The 21,686-nt window shown below is 44.4% G+C and overlaps 3 protein-coding genes across 4 annotated transcripts in view; 1 reads left to right on the top strand and 2 right to left on the bottom strand.

The window, feature by feature from the left end:
• The window catches only part of LOC139422819 (ELOVL fatty acid elongase 1b), a 33,379-nt gene extending 31,426 nt beyond the window's left edge, over positions 1-1,953 (top strand). For both annotated transcript variants that reach the window (XM_071174247.1, XM_071174329.1), the window contains exon 8: positions 247-1,953. In XM_071174247.1, coding sequence (XP_071030348.1) covers positions 247-573 — 327 coding nt within the window. In that variant the 3' untranslated portion in view covers positions 574-1,953. The remainder of the gene's footprint in view (positions 1-246) is intronic.
• On the bottom strand, positions 1,861-14,128 carry LOC139397178 (zinc finger FYVE domain-containing protein 9-like). The gene is made up of 16 exons (XM_071145713.1): positions 14,065-14,128; positions 10,955-11,784; positions 10,274-10,394; positions 9,925-10,010; positions 9,676-9,808; positions 9,133-9,255; positions 8,832-8,987; positions 7,750-7,974; positions 6,837-6,919; positions 6,528-6,632; positions 6,079-6,229; positions 3,997-4,077; positions 3,558-3,720; positions 3,136-3,241; positions 2,824-3,003; positions 1,861-2,542 (listed from the first exon to the last, which is right to left on the bottom strand). The coding sequence occupies exons 1-16, from the start codon at positions 14,126-14,128 to the stop codon at positions 2,381-2,383; spliced, it is 2,769 nt and encodes a 922-aa protein (XP_071001814.1). The 3' UTR covers positions 1,861-2,380.
• Positions 14,129-14,713: 585 nt separating this feature from the next.
• On the bottom strand, positions 14,714-17,777 carry LOC139415122 (basic transcription factor 3-like 4). Its single transcript, XM_071162972.1, has 6 exons — positions 17,705-17,777; positions 17,042-17,109; positions 15,918-16,031; positions 15,463-15,664; positions 15,179-15,238; positions 14,714-15,086 (listed from the first exon to the last, which is right to left on the bottom strand). The coding sequence occupies exons 2-6, from the start codon at positions 17,093-17,095 to the stop codon at positions 15,040-15,042; spliced, it is 477 nt and encodes a 158-aa protein (XP_071019073.1). The 5' UTR covers positions 17,096-17,109; positions 17,705-17,777; the 3' UTR covers positions 14,714-15,039.
• Between the last annotated feature and the right edge of the window lie 3,909 nt (positions 17,778-21,686).

Raw genomic sequence — 21,686 nt, 5'->3', positions numbered from 1 at the left:
TTTTCTTAATTTGAATGGATGTTTATGACATTGTCATTTCCAGTATAAATTTGTACAACAATTTGTTGTTGTTTCTCTAAAAGGTGATCTGTACTAGTTAAAAAATAAAAAAAACTTGTGTAGATGCAATATACTAAAGTAGTAAAATAATTAGTCTGAGATACCATTATTGATCAGTGCAATAGCTGTGCCACTTCAGAACATTCTTCTCCATATGCGATTTGTTCCTCTTCATTCCACCAACAGGTTCAGTTTGTGATGGTGTCCCTCCACGTCACCCAGTATTACTTCATGGACAGCTGTGACTACCAGGTCCCCCTGTTCATCCACCTCATCTGGATGTATGGTACCTTCTTCTTCGTGCTCTTCTCCAACTTCTGGTACCAGGCATATGTGAAGGGAAAGCGGTTGCCCAAGCAGGACTCCAAGCCTGGCCTCAACGGCAAGGCCAACGGGACCACCATGGTCGCCAATGGCAAGCACCACAAGAAAGGTAACAGTAATGGCACAAGCAACGGTTCCAGTCACCACGAAAATGGCAGTGCCCATGCGGGCAAGATGAAGAAGTCCTAGGGTCTTCGGAAAAGAACATCCGAGACGCGTGAATACGAGATCCCGCACAAACTACTGTGGATTCCAAAGAATGTTTTGGTTATGTTTATTTTCTGATCGTTTTTAGTTTTATTCAGCACAAAAAGCTGGGGAAATGACGAGGTCAATGACTTCTGCGGTTGGGGTCCCACATTTCGTTGTTTTTTTTATTTTTTAAACTGAATTTATTATTGAACACAATTTATGAAGAGACATGCTATGACCTGATGTTATCTCTTTACTGATGTTGCCACCTATGATAAAGATGAGCAATAATGACTATATAAAATAAATAATAAAAATACTGAGCTATATTGTATACAAAAAAAATGGGAAATTATATTATTTTATACTAAAAGAAAGAGATTTTGTTTAACAAGTAATACTCTTTTTTTTTCTAAAAAAGGTAAGGTTCAAAATTGACACCTCTAAAGATTATTGTAAATAAAGTAGTCAAAAGTTTAGTATTTGGTCCCATATTCCTAGCACACAATGACCACATCAAGCTTGTGACTCTACAAACTTGTTGGCTGGATTTGCAGTTTTTGATTGTGTGTCAGATTATTTTGTGCCCAATAGAAAGGAATGGTAAATAATGTATTGTGTCATTTTTATTGTAAATAAGAATAGAATATGTTTCTAAACACTTGATTATGGATAATGCTACCATGATTATCAATAATCCTGAATTAATTGTGAATAATGATGTGTGAAAGTTACAGAGGGTCAAAGATCATACAGACATGCTAATCGCTTTTCCAAAAACGGGAAATTCGATGTCTTGGCATTATCTTTGACCCTCTGTAACTTTCTCACTCGTCATTGTTCATCCAACCCACAGCTCTTTGTGTGGGGGAGGGGCCTGGTTCAGGGTTGGACTAGGGCAAACACATAATACCGGTATATGAGTTTGACTTTGAGCTGGTGACATGTGTACTGTAAATTACCTAATAATGCCAACGACACAACCTCTAATGGTAATGACTGTCTGGAAATGTCTACAGTATCTATGACGTGTCAAGGCTAATGCCATTCTTACTTCACAGGGCTGTAAGTCCAACAACCTCAATGAGTTGGTAAATGACCTGCTTGTCATGACAGAGCAACATTATGGTGCTTCTTTCAAAGCGTTTTTGTGAGACCTTGACACTGTAAATAAAGGTGGACATTGTCTCCTTACATCTGCTCGGATACTGATCCTGACGGAAAATTTAACTTTATACCTTGATTTCCACAAGCATTTCAAACAATGTTTGACAAATCCTTGTATGATGTCCTTTGTGTTCATGTTTATTCACCCTAGGTTGACTGTAATACATGTTGGGGGTAATCGAAAGGAATTAAAATACATCCGAATTTTAAAACGTTATTAAACATGAATTCAGTTTGCATCAAACAGCTAGCTACAGGTCTACTGATAAATAACATTTCAAGTAATTCTCATTTTCCCATTGGAAGTGAATACAGCCCCCAGTTTAGGGGCATTCTCAAAATATGGGTATTTATTGAAAATATACAGAAATGAACCATTCTCAAGCCATGTAATATTTACTGCTGCAGAGGCCAAGGCAGGGTGAGCTTTGGTGAGTCAGACCACTTACCATCCAGCCACCCTTTCTTATAGGCTGGCTGAGACATATATCCTGGAGGCGAGTTACTATGTCCCATGAAAGAGCTTACTCCTCCAACCAATGCTGTTTTGAAGCTATCGAACTCACACCAGCACAAATGGAGAACCAGGAGAGAGGATGATGTGGGGATGAGTGTGTGCACTTTGACCCCCTTTCCCCTAGGAAATGTTCTCCAGGATATAGAAAATGAGCTCCATGACTAAGGGTTCTTCGCTCCTCTTGCGCCCCCTGCTGTGGATGATGGGGATCAGCACTGTTTCCAGGGCTTTGAGGTACGGGGCTGGGAGGGGCAGGCCATTACTGCCGGCCACAAACCCCACCTGGAACATGGAAAAGCGATGTTAACCACTACACATCTATGGGTTCAACTGCTAGCTTTGGTAATATTATGCAGGCCTATATCCGATCACTATTTAAATAAAGAATAACTTTATATTAAAAAGGTGGTCAACCACTCACATATTAGTCATTCAAGAGGTATTACAACTATTGAAGTCAGGCGGGAATAAAGTGATATACAATTTCAAAGATTACATTTCCTCAAAGGTCTAAATTGGCCAATGACCTACCGTATCTTCATCCTAGCCAATGGCGCCCTCACCTGGTGGGAGTCCAGCGTGACGCGCAGCCCCAGCTTAGCCATACCATCCTCCTTCAGCAACTTGAGGTGTGGGCCCAGTGCCAGGCAGAATGCCCGGGCCAGTCTCTCTGTGAGCCTGCTGTGTTCTGTATGGTGGTCACCCTGGCTCTTAGGATGACCCCCCTTCTGTAAGGAGAACACCTGAAGGACACAAGACAACAATGCACTTACAGAATACAGTAATAAAGAGGCTTTGAGTAGGAGTCAAGACTAGTGGTTAGATGTGTCCTAGATATTCCCTAGATATTGTTTGGTCCAAAGGCTGGGGTTAACCTCTGTCCAGCGGATGACCTTTCCATTGGCCTTGTACTCAGACTTCTGGAACATCTTGATACTGCTGATGGACTCCATGGACTTGCCATCAATGGGGCTAATAACCCTGGGGGGAAACACACACACACACACACACACACACACACACACACACACACACACACACACACACACACACACACACACACACACACACACACACACACACAGGGTAATACAAAGTTGCAGGCAACGATAAAGAGTAGCCTACATTGATAGAGAATGGTTAATGGGCAGGGGGCTCACAGATCTGAGACAGACTTGGAGACTGGATGAAACGACAGTGGGTTAGGGTTAGTGAGAGGTTAAAGGTAGTATAATGATAGGCTACAGAACTAGCCATGGAACACTGATCAGGGCAGATGTAATGACCAAACCATTACCCCTTGTTTACAGTGCATTCTTTCTCTTGCCATTGGACCTGGACATGCTCTTGGCTGTCTGATTGGTCGATCCGCCCACAGGAGATGTTGTAGTCTTTCATCTCCCGTAGCGACCGGCGAAGCTCCACCATGGTCTCCACGGTGATCTGCACCATCAGCCCATCTGGAGAGAGGGACAGCAATACAGCAAAAACACACACAGACAGCAACAAGGACACGCACACTCACCTGCACATACATACAGCCACACACACCTTGAGTGCACATGGACACACACATACACACAAACATTGAGAGACTCTAAATAAGGAAATCCTATTTAGGATGAAAGTTAGTAGTAATGTTCTCTTAATAAGACTATTTCTGTATGTGAATAGTTGAAAATGATTAGTAAGGTAATGTTCCAGATCTAAATGAAGATACACACGGATGACAGTACCTTCAACGATGCTGGATTTGGCCAGATATCCTGATGCTGCTTTAAGGGCTCCACTGAACAAAAAAAAGCAGGAACCAGTAACTGAAACAAAACACCACATATCACCACTTGACTTGTAAACTTAACAAAAAAAGAAACGTCCTTTCACTTAAACTGTGTTTATTTTTTTTAGCAAACTTGGCATGTGTAAATATTTGTATGAACATAACGAGATTCAATAACTGAGAAATAAACTGAACAAGTTCCACAGACATGTGACTAACAGAAGTGGAATAATGTGTCCCTGAACAAAGGAGGGTTCAAAATCAAAAGTAACAGTGTGGCCACCAGCTGCATTAAGTACTGCAGTGCATCTCCTCCTCATGGACTGCACCAGATTTGCCAGTTCTTGCTGTGAGATGTTACCCCACTCTTCCACCAAGGCATTGCAAGACTTATTTGGGGGAATGGCCCTAGCCCTCACCCTCCGATCCAACAGGTCCCAGGCGTGATCAATGGGATTGAGATCCGGGCTCTTCATTGGCCATGGCAGAACACTGACATTCTTGTCTTGCAGGAAATCACGCACAGAACGAGCAGTATGGCTGGTGGCATTGTCATGCTGGAGGGTCATGTCAGGATGAGCCTGCAGGAAGGGTACCACATGAGGGAGGAGGATGTTCTCCCTGCAACGCACCGCGTTGAGATTGCCTGCAATGACAACAAGCTCCGTCCAATGATGCTGTGACACACCGCCCCAGACCATGACGGACCCTCCACCTCCAAAACGATCCCGCTCCAGAGTACAGGCCTCGGTGTAACGCTCATTCCTTCTACGATGAACGCGAATCCGGCCCTCAACCCTGGTGTGACAAAACCGCGACTCGTCAGTGAAGAGCATGTTTTGCCAGTCCTGTCTGATCCAGCGACGATGGGCTTGTGCCAATAGGCGATTGTTGTTGCCGTTGATGTCTGGTGAGGACCTGGCTTACAACAGGCCTACAAGCCCTCAGTCCAGCCTCTCTCAGCCTATTGCGGACAGTCTGAGCACTGATGGAGGGATTGTGCGTTCCTGGTGCAACTCTGGCAGTTGTTTTTGCCATCATGTTCGGATGTACTAATCCTGTGCAGGTGTTGTTACACGTGGTCTGCCACTACGAGGATGATCAGCTGTCCGTCCTGTCTCCCTGTAGCGCTGTCTTAGGCGTCTCACAGTACGGACATTGCAATTTATTTCCCTTGCCACATCTGCAGTCCTCATGCCTCCTTGTAGCATGCCTAAGGCACGTTCATGCAGATGAGCAGGGACCCTGGGCATCTTTCTTTTGGTGTTTTTAGAGTTAGTAGGAAGGCCTCTTTAGTGTCCTAAGTTTTCATAACTGTGACCTTAATTGCCTACCGTCTGTAAGCTGTTAGTGTCTTAACGACCGTTCCACAGGTGCATGTTCATTAATTGTTTATGTTTCATTTAACAAGCATGGGAAACAGTGTTTAAACCCTTTACAATGAAGATCTGTGAAGTTATTTGGATTTTTTTGCTGAGTTTAGTATATAAACACCTTCAATATTACAGTTGGACAAACCAAAAATAATGACAGAACTAAGCTTTCTCCACCTGTATCTTTCACCCTCTCACATGACACCACATTGCCCTCCAGTGGTAGCTAAGGCACAGTTCTTGCAGTGAGCGCGTTTAAAAACATTGCAAATCATACATACGATTTTTCCTCGGCTGTCAAAGGCCAGATACATGGTGGATGTTATGTGGCAGTCAGTATTACATCTCTGTACCATAATCTCTCTCTCCCTGATTGTAGGTGATGTGCTGCTGTGTAGCATTCCTTCTCTACTGGTGGTTCTCTTTGATTACAGGACAGGCAGTGGACTCTGTCAGTCTCCCTAATAATCTCTGCAACCCAGAAGTAAAATCTTGCATAATTTGTTCAGACTTGTATTTGTATTTATTAAGGATCCCCATTAGCTGCTGCTAATGTCCAGCAACATTAAGACAGTTATATACAATTTTAAATATTACATTCCCATGGGAGATTACGGTCTCCCCTAGTCCACATCGCCCTCTGTTGATTCTAGGGGCGCTCCCACCTTTGCGAGGCTGATTGTGGATGCTGATGGCCTGGGTCTGGTACTCGCCATCGTCCCCCTGAACACAGATGAGGTGGGAGTCTGCCGTCACGTTGAAGCATGCCCCCATGGCCAGCACATGCTCATTGGACTTATTCAAAGCCTTCATCAGCTGAGAAAGAGAGAGAGATTTTCTATTATCTATTTCACTTGCTTTGGTAATGTATACACATGTTTCCCGTGCCCCTTGAATTGAATTGAGAGGTGAAAGATAGGGGTAGAGAGAGAGCAAGAGAGAGAGAGAGAGGTGGAAGGGTAGAAAGAGAGGCATGATTGATATCAACCCTTGATCTATTGCTGAAAGAGTTGTTTATAACGGAGTTCTTTATAATTTATATGCATTTATAACACCGTATTCATTACAGTTATTATAAAGCGTAACCAAGTGCTGCTTCATGGTTTGCCTGTACCTCATCATAGCTGTTGGTAGGGATTTTAATGCAGGTCCTCTGAGCTTCCAGATCTACAGTGAGTCCAGGCACCACTGGCAGAGTGTACCGGTAATTCCTGAAGTCCTGGTAAGCAATGAGGCAAAAATGTGTGATTCATTAGGCCCCAAATGGAAGAAAACAGACCTAAACAGAGAGGGATTTTCTGAACTCGTCCAGTAAAAAACGCTCCATTCATTTTCCGTTGTAAAACACTTTGGTACGGTGTGCCCTAATGAACACAACCTTGGTGTTGATTGTTGTTAGTGTAATGAGAGGCAAAATACTTACTACTAGTAGTCTCATGATGGTGTGGCCGGTTTCCCCAAACAGAGCCTTCCTGAAGCGCACGCTGTACAGAGGACAGGGGTAAACTGGAAAGGGAGAGGAACGCCTTAATGGGATGACACTGGACGTGGCCGTCAAAAGCTGCACACTGTGTCTCTGATGCATACAGGTGCACACACACTTTCTCTCTCACTTACTCACACACATATTCTCTCTCTCACTATCTCTCTCACTATCTCTCTCACTATCTCTCTCTCTCACTCTCTCACACACACAAACTCCCATTAATATGGGAGATATGGTTGTATTAACAATGGTGTTTGTTATTCACTGGTTGCCCTTTTCTTGTGACAACAGGTCACAAATCTTGCTGCTATGATGGCACACTGTGGTATTTCCCCCAATAGATATGGGATGAGCCAGGTCTGCCTTTGCTCACTGAGTCTGTACATAGTCAAATATTTCCTTAATTGTGGGTCAGTCACGGTGGTCAGGTATTATGCTACTGTGTACTCTCTGATTAGGGCCAAATAGCATTCTAGTTTGCTCAGGTTGTTTTGTTAATTCTTTCCAATGTGTCAAGTAATTATCTTTTTGTTTTCTCCTGATTTGGTTGGGTTGTTGTCCTGGGGCTCAATGTGGTCTCTCTCTCTCTCTCTCTCTCTCTCTCTCTCTCTCTCTCTCTCTCTCTCTCTCTCTCTCTCTCTCTCTCTCTCTCTCTCTCTCTCTCTCTCTCTCTCTCTCTCTCTCTCTCTCTCTCTCTCTCTCTCTCTCTCTCTCTCTCTCTCTCTCTCTCTCTCTCTCTCTCTCTCTCTCTCTCTCTCTCTCTCTCTCTATATATATATATATATATATATATATATATATATATATATATATATATATATATATATATATATATAGAGCGCTGACTCACATCTGTACTCAGCCCCCAATCTGAGCATGAGGCGCAGGGGGAAAGCCTTGGCCCAGGGCACCTCAGCCCGGTGGATCAGCAGGCCAAAGAGAAAGGGCTGGTTGGGCATAGGGAGACCCTGCAGGGACTGGAGGGTGGGGCGCACCCAGAGGAATCCTGCATGCTCCTCACAGCCCAGGAAACTACTGGAGAACTGGGAGAGACCCAGGTGGCTCAGTACCTTGCCTGCAGAAAGAGAGAGGGAGAGAAAGAGAGAGGCGGAGAGGGAGAGCGAACGAGAGAGAGAAAGAGAGAAAGAGAGAAAGAGAGAAAGAGAGAAAGAGAGAGAGAGAAAGAGAGAGAGAGAGAGAGAGAGATTGGGTGAAATATAAATAAATATGAAAAATAAAGATGGAGGGAGGGAAAGATAATCAATGACTGTACAAAACATTAGGAACACCTTCCTAATATTGAGTTGCCCTCAGAACAGCCTCAATTTGTCCGGGTATGGACTTTTCAAGGTGTCGAAAGAGTTCCACGGGAATGATGGCCCATGTTGACTCCAATGCTTCCCACAGTTGTGTCAAGTTGGCTGGAAGTCCATTTGGTGGAGAAGCTTTCAGGCTTAAAAACCCTACATCCCAACTCAGTCCCACCCCCTCTGGTCTCTTGGTCCCTCACACCCCTACGGCACGAAAGCTCCCGCTCAGCCCAGTCAAAGCTGATCTCTGTGCTGGCACCCCAATGGTGGAACCAGCTTCTCCCTAAAGTCAGGACAGCGGAGTCCCTGCCCATCTTTCGAAACCCTACCTCTTTGAAGAGTATCTTAATTAACCTTCATGGTGCACCCATCCCACTAACACTGACTTTGTTGATAACTACTATGTTGAGGGAAAATGTACTTGATACTATTGTGATGTGTTGTTGTCTGACCTAGCTATCTTAAGATGAATGCACTAATTGTAAATCACTCTGGATATCTGCCAAATGACTAAAATGTAAAATGGAAGGAAAATGGGACTCTTTCAAGACTTGCTTCAGAGCTCAATCCAGTGCTGATCAATGGTAGCTAACTTGCCAGACCACGTCAATGCCAGTCTCACCTGTGAGGGCGTCCCTGTAGAGCTGTATAAAGTGGCTGAAGATGTCTTTGGGGAAGCTCTTCTCTTCAGGCAGACATTGCAGCAGCACCACCACTTCCACCTGGCCCACCGCGTGCATGCCCTTCGACGTCACACACCAGCACTTCCTGTTTACATCTGGGGAAAGCCAATGAGAGGTAGCACTTCAATGTGAGGTTACATGTGACTTGAATGATTCCATAGTGAGCTAAGATGAAAACAGGGTGTCACACAGTGTCAATAACTGAAAAAAGGTTGAATGTTGAGAAAAAATGTCACATACAGTTGACTAGCTTGACCATGGCCAGTAGGTTGGCATTGAGGACAAAGACCAGGGAGTTGGGCCTGCCGCTCTCCAGAGCCTGGATGAGAACCCTCTCAGAGGGCCTTTCCTCCACCGTGTAGTCTGGTGAGACAGATGAAACGGTGACCTAGACATCCTTAGAAACTATTCAAAAGAAGTGTCCATTTGACAATCCCAGTACAGTGAACTAGCCAGCCATTAGCATCTCCAGTAGCTAACTACCTAACGCTATGACAATCCCAGTACAGTGGGCTAGCCTTCTGCATATCCTGTAGCTGACTACCTAACCCTATGACCCTCAAACTCAACCTCGAAGCCAGGTCCAGTTCCACTGCGTTTTTGTTGTTGTTCCCTTCTAATTGGGGACTGATTTAGACCTGGGACACCAGGTGTCTGCAATTAAATATCAGGTATAACATAAAACCAGCAGGCACCGGTCCTCATAGGATAAGGGTTGTGAGTTAGCGGTTAGCTAAAGTGAGCTAGCGGTAAGCATCTCCAGTGTTGGTAGCCTGGTTGTACCTCCTTTGACTCCAGTAGAGGTGAGGATGGGAGGGAGGCCATCCAGTGGGATGAGGTTGGCAGAGCTACTGATGTGGCTACTGACCAGGGTTGCTGTACCCCAGCCACAGGGCCCACACACCTCCTGCAGAGGCTATACGGAGAGGGGAGAAGAATACTTTATTAATCCATACAAGATAGACATTGGTCTTCTGTTGTACCACACACACACACAGTGGCTGGAGCAGTGGGCAGCTACTAGTACCACACCAGTGAGCACTTTAGGGGTTCAGTGCCTCGCTCAAGGCCACAACTGCAGGCGATGGCATCTAGGACACTCTCAATCAGATGTCCCCCTGTCAGACATGGGATTAGAACCAGCAACGACCCACTTCTCTAGCCTTGAGGCTCTCGGCTACCTGCTGCCCCAAGGAAGAGGAGAGATGGAGGAGGAAGGAAAGAGAGAGAGAGCTTATAGATTACTTTGGGTTATGGATATCAAAGGTATCAACAGAAAGACTGATAGTACACTACATGTGAGCACATCCTTAGCTATTTTATGTTAATTTGAAATCAATGGCATGAAATGAGTCTTGTCTGACAATGGTTTGTTACATACATTGAGCAGGGGCGGCCCCTGTGCTATTGGTGTCCTCCTGCTGGTCTGTGGTGAGCCAGTGGCGCTTCTGATTGTAGCAGCTATACTTCTCCTCAATAATAGCGGTGAGAAGGTGGGGCCTCTGATTGGTGTACAAGGAGCAGAGTCTGATTTCTCAATGGATAGGATTTCATCAGCAAACCACACCCTCCTTCTCCCCCTGGGAGGGGTTCCTAAAGAAAATAACAAGAGAGAGTGTCAATAATATTGACAGGAACATGTTTCTGCATGTTGCACCAATGAACTGTGTAAAACACCGTTGTTGCCTGTATTGTCATGGTAACAGTGTTGTCAGGTGAGACTCACCTTTCACTAGAGTTGAGTGACAGGAGACACAGACACGCCCCTCCTTCCCATCCAGGTGTGTTAGTCGGAACTTCAGACCGGAGCACACTGAACAGAATACCTGTAGGACACACACACACACACACACACACACACACACACACACACACACACACACACACACACACACACACACACACACACACACACACACACACACACACACACACACACACACACACACACACACACACACACACTAACGGGGTCAGCCTCCTTTCTCAGGGACAAGAGACCATAAACAAACATGCAATCCCTTCTTAATTTAAATACAACCAAGTGGTGTAAGACCCTCACCTTGCCACAGGCGCGGCAGTGGTGCCTTCTCTTTGTGAAGGTGAACCTGACTTCACACATCATACAGACCAGCGTATGGGCGTCAGGGACCCACACGGGGGCCACCTCCCCCAGGATAGTGCCTCGCTCCCTGGACAGAATGCCCGTGGTGCCGGCCTGTAGCTCATTGTCTGGATCCACTGACGGAGACATAAGGGAAGGCGTGCAGTCCCCCACAGCTCCCTTTTCACTGTCTGCCTGTGCCTTGTTGTCATTAGTCTCATCATTAGCTAGCCCGTTGGCTTTGGTCTGGTTCTGAAGCCCCAGTCTGGGCCCCTGGGTCTGGCTGCCTTCATAGAGCTCCTCAACAGGACGATCAAGCGTGGCGTCCAGGTCAGGACCTATGCCATCTGAGCCACTGGGTGAGTCCTGCAGCTTACGTTCACTCTCTTCCAGCTCCTTCTCCTCAACCACAGAGTCCTCCTTGAAGGAGGGCAGCTGAGGCCTCTTCTTCTCCTCCTTCATCTCCACCTCTGGCACTTTGGAGGGTATGAGCATCAAAGGGGTGGAGGTCTTCCCGAAATGCCTCTCTCCCCATGTGGAGAGAGTTGTCACAGCGCAGTTCCCCTCCTCCAGCTGTCTCATCAGCCTCTGAGCGGGGGTCTCTAGTTGGGAAATGGGACCCTCTTTTGTCGCCCCTGGGATTTTGGATTTTGCAGGGGACTCTGATCCGATGTGACCACAGCCCAGCTGTCCTGGCTTTGTGACATCACCATCTTCGAGCATCAGCAGACAGGGTCTGTGGAGCCAGTGGTGCTTAGCATCCATCAGAGACGGAGCATCCGATTCATCTGTTCATACAAAGACGTGGATGCAGATCAAAACCATTGGAAGAGAAACGTCAAATGAACCTGACAAAGACATTCTGCTTCACGCCGAGAGAAAAAACAGGCTATAAGGAACATAAAACATTCAGTCCACAAGCGCATACATACACTCACAAAAGCGTTCGTTGTATGCTTGCACACACACACACACACACACACACACACACACACACACACACACACACACACACACACACACACACACACACACACACACACACACACACACACACACACACACACACACACACACACACACACACACACACACACACACACATACGATGACCATGACCCCAGATTTGACGGGCTGTGTTCCTAGGTGGTACTTGGCCATTTATCTTGTCGCATCTAATAGGTTGAACCAGATCTATATAAACAGAGAGATAAATATGAGAGAGGCCTGTAATTTTCATCATAGGTACACTTCTACTATGACAGACAAAATGAGAAAAAAAAATATCCAGAAAATCACATTGTAGGATTTTTAATGAATTTATTTGCAAATGATGGTGAAAACTGAAATGATCTATTCATTCCTTTTCGTAGATGCTCTTACAGGAGTGTGTGCAGATATTTCCATACTGGTCCCCTGTGGGAATCAAACCCACAACCCAAGCATTGCAAGCGCCATGCACTACCAACTGAGCCACATCCTCACATCACATCATCACAAACCACTTGATGGCTCAATATACTCAATTAATGCACTGTGCATTATTTTCCTTCATTGTGATGAAAAGCCTGCAGGTACAACCCTAGATGACCAGCCTATGTACAATACAGTAATGTACACTTACATGAAGTGGTTTGTAAGGATGGTAAATTAGTACTGCACAAAAAGTGGTTGTTTTCCACATAATTTGATTAAGAAAAATATTGAATTTGATGTGGACATTTTGTGTCTTTGCCCATAACTTTGAACCTTTTGATGTTAATGTTTGAGGACAGGGTTTTGTTCTTTCTAGATCACGTTAGAATGACAATTGCAGATAAGGGACAAGGCAATAACTCTTACAATTCTAACTATTGAATCCTACAAGATACTGTTCTCAATTATAAACTGGGTGATTCGAGCCCTGAATGCTGATTGGCTGACAGCCATTATATATGAGACTGTATACCCCTGTATAGGAGTATGACAAAACATGTATTTTTACTGCTCTAATTATGTTGGAAACCAGTTTATAATAGCAAGAAGGCACTTCAGGGGTTTGTGGTATATTGCCAATATATCATGGCTAAGGGCTGTGTCCAGGCACTCTGCAACAGCCCTTAGCCATATACCACACCTACTCTGGCCTTATTGCTTAATTATACAACCACTGCACACGCAAAAAAAAATGCCAGCACTATAGACTTCTATATCAGTCCGCTAATACTAGCAAAGGCCCAGTGCACTACTTTTGTGAAGAAAAAATATATATATATATTTTTCAGGGGGTGCTGCAGCACCCTCATCACCCCTACTTCCCCAACTGTGGCAAAATTGGATGTTAGATTATGTATTATTATTCTACATTATGAATCAAGGTGTATACAAATAGTTATAGGCTTAATGACAAGATAATGAATGGATAACGACAAGAACACAAACTAAGACAATATTAATGTAATTCTATATCGTTTAAAAAATCTACTTCACTATCGACTGAAATGCGCCAAAATGTTATTACGGTGAGAAAGAACATCGGAATCATAATTCAGATTTTGGGATATGCTGTGATTGATCTCTCCTCGGTTGGTTATTACCTCTATTGCACAATTTCACATAGCCTTTACTGGCGTTGGTGAATTATTTTCGGGGTAAAACTGCATTGCAGCTTCAACCCCGTTATTGCACCCCAACCCTTCCATTCATGCTGACGATTACTAAACAACAATAGGGCCCAACCTATTCAGCTGACTGAGCGTTTGCTGTACGGTGACTCAGTATCCAGCACACGTGCAACTGTTTTAAATCCCCTCAACCAGCGAACACGGCAATGCGACATTTGCTGCTCATCTCGCTTCATTAAATGTTGCAGAGTAATTAAGCACAATATTATCTTTATCACGCTATTCCCCAAAAAAGTCGTATTTTTCCAGTAATTCATATAGGCTGAACAATATTCTCACTTGTGCCTCGATCTGTCGTTCTATGAATGTGTCGCGAGCAGCAAGACGCATGATTGCAGATCAGCTACAATTTCCCCTGATTGAAATACATCTTGCATCTCTATACAATAGAATTAAAAACCTTACCGTCTGTCAATGCACTCAAGAGGCTTTCATTCTCATCGTCCCGGGCACTGAAGAACTTCAACATTTTGTAACAGTAGCGAAGAAAATAAAACAGTCTTGCTCACTATCAGAGGGAGGTTTTCCCTCTATTCCCCCCTGCTACACTGCAGGTCTTCTTGAATGAACTCAAGGATGTCCTCATATGTCCTTTTCTAAACCAGTGTACAATGTACAGTAGACCACACAAGCCAGTTTAATTTGATCTAAATCTTGCTCTCACTTCTAGTCAAGTGTCTACTGCACATAGGAATTAATGATTCCTGATAAAACATTTAAAAAGTATTTATCCCAGTGGTTAAAGTCTAAATCATAATACAAGTCATGTGTACATGAAACCTCAGAAAGAAAACATTTGTCTAAAAATACAACCACGAAAGGCCATTATCATCCAAGTCAGTCTGATATCCGCTGCACAGCCTGATGCTGGAGTTGACTGAATTATTTGAGTTGAAGGCAACACCTGCTTGAATTTAAATATATAGTGACAAAGAAAAGCTATGCATCTTGATACTACAATAATGAACCAGGGTGGCAGACATTGTGAAAATTGTAGTATCCAAAAACAAAATACCCCCATTCAACAGCTAGAAAGACCACAGCACCATGTACAAAATGTTAATCACCTTTATTTTGTTTCATAAACAAACAAAAAAACTCTGAAGACTAGCTTTATTTAAAGACCACCGCAATCCTGATCGAGACTGACAATGTGGTGCAAAAGTACTGAACTGTTGACCAATGTGTTGGGAGTTTAAGTGCGCAAGCCAGTCTGATAAGGGCTGCATCCGTGGGCCATTTCAAAATACACAAGTCTCCGGCTGACGGGATAGTGTTTGAAATGATATGCCTTCATAGCTAAAAGTTAAAACACAGGAGAAGTCGCCTTTCTTAATTGCAATTCCAATCCTTGTTTCGGGTCTTGAGGGGGAAGATCAATCAGTTTGCCTCGTTCTTTGATGCTTCGTCAAAATTCTCCACCAGATCTGAAGAGAAAGGGAGAGGAAAACAAAGGATGGTTTTACAGGTTGAAATTATGTGAGGTTTCCTCTGAAGTCTTAAACAGAATTATCCTTACCTGGAACATCATCATCTTCTTCTTCAATATCTTCTGCTTTAGGGGCTTTGTTGTCGAGCACTGAAACAAAACAAGAAATTGTACACAATAAGCATCAAGACGTTCTTTGGGTCTCAGAATAATCCCCAGGGGTGTATTCATTAGTGCACACAGCAGAAAGCAATAGCAAAAGTTAAACAAAAACAAGAGTTTCTATTGGACAAATTCAGGTAGGTCCCTCCGTTTTTATTTACCCGTTTGGTTCCTCGTAAATACACCCTAGCCTACTGCATCTGCCAACCCACCTTGCCGAGGGAACTGCTCTGCCAGTTTACGCAGGCTGGTGAGGCTGTCGGCACCCAGCTGACTGAGGATGCCCGGGAGCATCTCTGTGAGCTGCTTGGTCTCGGCGTGGCCAGTGATAGCGAAGGTGTTGGCCGACAGAGACGCCTGCACTTTGGGGTTGTTGAAGTGGATCACCGTGCCGTCATCCTTGATCATGTTTACCTAGTGACAGAGCAGGTGGGGGTTTCGGTTACTTCATATTCTTCTCCAAGTTTGGTGCCCAAAGTGACTGACATACAAGACTGTAGCCCATGCAAGAGTCATCAGAAGTGCAGTCGTTTCATTCAAATTAATCTATAAACTGGAGACAGGAGTCTCAAAGGAGGGAGGAAATATATATGAAACGCGCAATGCATGTGTTACAATACATTATCTACGAAATGCAAAGACGTGTGAAATGGTTGCTGTTGCTTACCTCTTCAATACCAGCAATGTTGTTGACAGCTAATTTCTTTAGCGAACTCTGAAGTTTTTTGTCATCGGCTGTTGCTGTTCTGTGTACGACCTTCTTCTTCCTACGTGCCGAGCCCTAAAAACAATACAGGGAGATGTAGGAACATACTTAGATGTTAAACACAGCAGGGGGTATATCCAGTCCTCCACCTGGTGATTTGTACCAGGCCTAAAGCCCCCCAAAATTAAGTCCTCTGGGCTTACAACGGCAACCGACTAAGACAGCCAACACAGTGGTTCTCAACAAGAACAGTGTTTGGACACTCCACGTGTCTATATTTCCTTCAATGGCACGTGTGTGCATCTCATGTTGTAGCCCTGTGGTATTCAAATCCGAGTCTGGAGGTCCCGAGTACTGCGTGTTTTCTGGTCTATCTCATAATGAATTGCACAACAGAACAATGTTCAATGTTTAATTTTACGGAAATGGGCTGCTGAACAACCATTTGGAGAAAGGCGTGATTATGGTGGCCCAGAAGGCGATTGTCTATGGAGTGCTGCACGAGTTTTAATATATTAAAAATGGTTACAGCCATAAAAAAGGCCACACCTCATAAACCAGGAACAAATATACCTCAAAGGCTGTTGAAGACTGTGCACAACATTTTGGGGAAATGTGTTGTTCAGTACAAACCGTCACGCAATGTAGAAAACGTTGAACACAACGCACCCCTGGTGTCTCATGTCTAAATCAGTCCTTCATTACAGCGGGAGAATTAAAACATCATGTGCCACTGAGTTGAGGTTCAGACTTGAATTTGCCTGGTGAAGCCCATAGTCCCTAAATCAGGGGTGTGTTCAGTTCATTCAACGTTTATGTTGCGTGACTGTTTATACTGAATGATACTTTTCCCCAAAACGGTGCACATGTCCCTCAATAGTCTCAGTGGTACATATGCTACTGTTCAGTGGGTGTGGCCAGATCAATATGGGTGTGTGAGCATTTGAAAGAACACTCCTGCCTCCATAATCACATTCTTCAATTTGTCGTTCAGAACTGCACCGTTTTTGTTGAAATTAGACTGCACACCGTTGCTGTCCATTTCAAGGGAAGTAACCATCACTAAAGATTGAGAATTATCTTACCTTTCCTCCTATCCGGACCTGGGCTTGAAGTTTCGCTAATTTTTCTTGGTTCATGTTACTAACGTTTCCTGGAAAAATGAGAGGGGCTATGAGTTAGAGTAAAACATGACAATTTATCTGTTTTCAATTGGAGGCAGTCAATATGGGTTGGCAATTTATCAATCATCAAATATCAGTAAAACAATGTTCCATAGATGACCAGTGTCAGATAACCTCTCCACTCAGGTTACAACCCCATACGGCTGCTGCTAACTAGGATAGCTAATTTACTATGTTTAGTTATGAGCCCTTTATCTAGTTAGCTAACCACATTTAACAGGGGGGGGGGGGGGTGTAACTAACTACGGTGAACAGTAAGTAGCGAACACAATAACATGCAATTTGAAAACTAGTTTAATCCGTGTGCGACACCTTTCACAAAATATGGTGTCTGTCGCCGACGTAATATAAACACATTTCCAGATATAACTAACATTAGCTAGCCAGGCTAACGTTAACCAGACAGGCTGGCTAGCAAGCTAATTTAGTGGACTTGCTGGGTATCACACGAAGTGTCAACGCCTCTTTTCGCCTAAAATACTTCGTTCCCGGTCAACTATCAAACACACATGTAATTGTAGACCACGAAACCTCTCGTATTTACGTAAACACGATATACCATACCTGATCCGAAGATATCCGAGGAAGCATGCGACAGCGAAAGATGGAGGATGACTATGAGCGATAAATGACGTAACTCACCATATGACTAATATCTTCTTCCGTGGTATCATAAAACCTTTACGAATCCCCCTACCGCACAGGAGTAGTATAAAGGGGACTGTCTGAGACAACATTTTGATAAGATTTCTTAGTTGAAATGCAATTAAACAGAACCATTCTAAGTCTCTGTATAAACAATATCCCTCATCACCTATCCATCACTGGAAATTAATTTGAATTAAATCACTTTTATCACCTGCCAGCATAGCCTATAACCAAGACATCATCAAGGACCCCACACACCCCAGCCATGAGCTGTTTACTTCCTTACTGTCGGCAGATGCTATCGGAACGTTAGTTCTGATACCAACAGGCTCAGAGACAGTTTCAATTTACAAGCCATCAGACTGCTGGACACTTGAACTAGACTGACCACCTGCACTGACTCTCTCTCCACACACACACACACACACACACACACACACACACACACACACACACACACACACACACACACACACACACACACACACACACACACTGCTGCTACCAGATTTACTATTGCACAATTTAAACACTTGCGACCCAATGATACATATGTAAATATTGTGCTTTCCTCTATTCTACTTATGCTAAAATGTCTATTCTATTGAGCATTTTATTATATTTACCTATTCTTATTTTTAAATTTGATTTCTTATTGTTGTTGCATTGTCGAGAAGGAAACTGCAAGTAAGCATTTTGTTGGATGCTGTATACCACGTGTATCCTCTACATACGACCAATAAAACTTTAAACTTGCTACACACCAGCGGTAATCAGTCTGGCAGACTGGTTAGTATGGGCTCCCGAGTGGCGCAGTGGTCTAAGGCACTGCATCTCAGTGATAGAGGTGTCACTACAGACCCTGGTTTGATTTCAGGCTGTATCACAGTCTGCTGTGATTGTGAGTCCCATAGGGGGGTGCACAATTGGCCCAGTGTTGTCTGGGTTAGGCTGTCATTGTAAATAAGAATTTGATCTTGACTTACTTGCCTAGTTAAATATAAAAATTACGAGGCTACATAGCCTAGAGTTAGTGCTGTCTGGAATACTTGGAATGTCCCTACTCTAACCTTAATTCCTACTCTTTACCATAATAACCCTTACCTTTAACCGTTTTAATTTTCAACTTCATTGGGGTGACGAAATCCGATCAATGGTTGCCTTCCAGAGAGACATCAGAGATTGTAACATTCTCTGTTTCACGGAAACATGGCTCATTCGGGATACGTTATCAGAGTCGGTACAGCCACCTGGTTTCTTCACTCATCGCACCGACAGAAACAAACATCTCTCTGGTAAGAAGAAGGGCAGGAGTGTATGCCGAGTCATGGTGTAATCATAACAACACACAAGTCCTTCTGTTCACCTGACCTAGAATTTCTTACAATCAAATGCCAACCGCATTATCTACCAAAGGACATTCTCTTCGATTATAATCACAGTCGTGTTCACCGCTCCCCCCCAAGCAGACACCTCGACGGCCCTGAAAGAACTTCAATGGACTCTATGTAAACTGGAAACCACATATCCCGAGGCTGCATTTATTGTAGCTGGGGATTTTAACAAGGCTAATCTGAAAACATGTTGAATATGCGACCCGGGCTGGAACATTTCTGGATCCTTGTTACTCTAACTTCCGCGACGCATACAAAGCCCTCCCTCGCCCTCCTTTCGGGAAATCTGACCACGACTCCATTTTGTTGCTCCCAGCCTATAGACAGAAACTAAAACAGGAAACGCCCGTGCTCAGGTCTGCTCAACGCTGGTCTGACCAATCTGGGATATGTTCCGGATAGTGTCGAACAATAACATTGATGTAGACGTTGATTCGGTGAGCGAGTTTATTAGCATGTGCATCGGTGATGTTGTACCCACGGAGACAATTAAAACCTTCCCTAACCAGAAACCGTGGATTGATGGCAGCATTCGCACAAAACTGAAAGCGCGAACCACTGCTTTTACATGACCAAATACAAACAGTGTAGCTATTCCCTCCACAAGGCAATGAAACAAGCTAAGCATCAGTATAGAGACAAAGTAGAGTCGCAATTCAACGGCCCAGGCACGAGGTATGTGGCAGGGTCTACAGTCAATCACGGACTACAAAAAGAAAATCAGCCCCGTCGCGGACCCCGATATCTTGCTCCCAGACAAACTAAACAACTTCTTCTTCTGAGAGACTAGTCAAAGGATCATATCACCTCCAACCTACCTAACACCCTAGACCCACTCCAATTTGCTTACCGCCCCAATAGGTTCACAGACGATGCAAATCACACTGCACACTGCTCTAACCCATCTGGAAAGGAGGAATACCTATGTAAGAATGCTGTTCATTGACTACAGCTCAGCATTTAACACCATAGTACCCTCCAAACTCGTCATTAAGCTCGAAACCCTGGGTCTCAACCCTGCCCTGTGCAACTGGGTCCTGGACTTTGATGGGACGCCCCCAGGTGGTGAGGGTAGGAAACAACATCTCCACCCCGCTAATCCTCAACACTGGGGCCCCACAATGGTGCATCTCCTGTACTCCCTATTCACCCACGACTGTGTGGCCATGCACACCTCCAATTCAATCATCAAGTTTGCAGACGACACTACAGTGGTAGGCTTGATTACCAACAATGACGAGTCGGCCTACAGGGAGGAGGTAAGGGCCCTCGGAGTATGGTGTCAGGAAAATAACCTCACACTCAACGTCAACATAACAAAGGAGATGATTGTGGACTTTAGGAAACAGCAGAGGGATCACCCCCCTATCCAAATCGATCGGACAGTAGTGGAGAAGGTGGAAAGTTAAGTTCTTCGGCGTTCACATCACGGACAAACTGAAATGGTCCACCCACACAGACAGCGTGGTGAAGGCGAAACAACGCCTCTTCAACCTCAGGAGGCAGAAGAAATTTGGCTTGTCACCAAAAACACTCAAACTTTTACAGATGCACAATCGAGAGCATCCTGTCGGGCTGCATCACCTCCTGGTAAGGCAACTGCTCCACCCACAAGCGTAAGGCTCTCCAGAGAGTAGTGAGGTCTGCACAACGCACCACCGGGGCCAAACTACCTGCCCTCCAGGACACCTACACCACCGGATGTCACAGGAAGGCCAAAATGATCATCAAGGACAACAACCACCTGAGCCACTGCCTGTTCACCCCACTATCATCGAGAAGGCGAGGTCAGTACAGGTGCATCAAAGCTGGGACCGAGAGACTGAAAAACAGCTTCTATCTCAAGGCCATCAGACTGTTAAACAGCCATCACTAACATTGAGTGGCTGCTGCCAACAAACTGGCTCAAATTTCTAGTCACTAATAATTGTAAATTGTATGTAGTATCACTAGTCACTTTAAACAATGCCACAATATAATGTTTACATACCCTACATTACTCATTTCATATGTATATACTGAACTCTATACCATCTACTGCATCTTGTCTATGCCGTTCGGTTATCGCTCATCCATATATTTATATGTACATATTCTTATTCATTCCTTCCTTTACACTTGTGTGTATAACGGACGTGCTACCTGTCCCGGACCTGCTGTTTTCAACTCTCGAGACAGCAGGAGCGATAGAGATACTCTTAATGACCGGCTAACTGACATTTACTCCTGAGGTGCTGAATTGCTGCACCCTCGACAACTACTGTTATTTGACCATGCTGGTCATTTATGAACATTTGAACATCTTGGCCATGTTCTGTTATAATCTCCACCCGGCACAGCCAGAAGAGTACTGGCCACTCCTCATAGCCTGGTTCCTCTAGGTTTTGCCCTTTCTAGGGAGTTTTTCCTAGCCACCGTGCTTCTACACCTGCATTGCTTGCTGCTTGGGGTTTTAGGCTGGGTTTCTGTACAGCACTTTGAGATATCAGCTGATGTACGAAGGG

This window comes from Oncorhynchus clarkii, chromosome 1, assembly GCF_045791955.1.
Source record: "Oncorhynchus clarkii lewisi isolate Uvic-CL-2024 chromosome 1, UVic_Ocla_1.0, whole genome shotgun sequence".
Classification (NCBI taxonomy): domain Eukaryota; kingdom Metazoa; phylum Chordata; class Actinopteri; order Salmoniformes; family Salmonidae; genus Oncorhynchus; species Oncorhynchus clarkii.
Note: the sequence above shows the minus strand (reverse complement) of the source record. Positions and strands in the feature narration are given on the sequence as shown.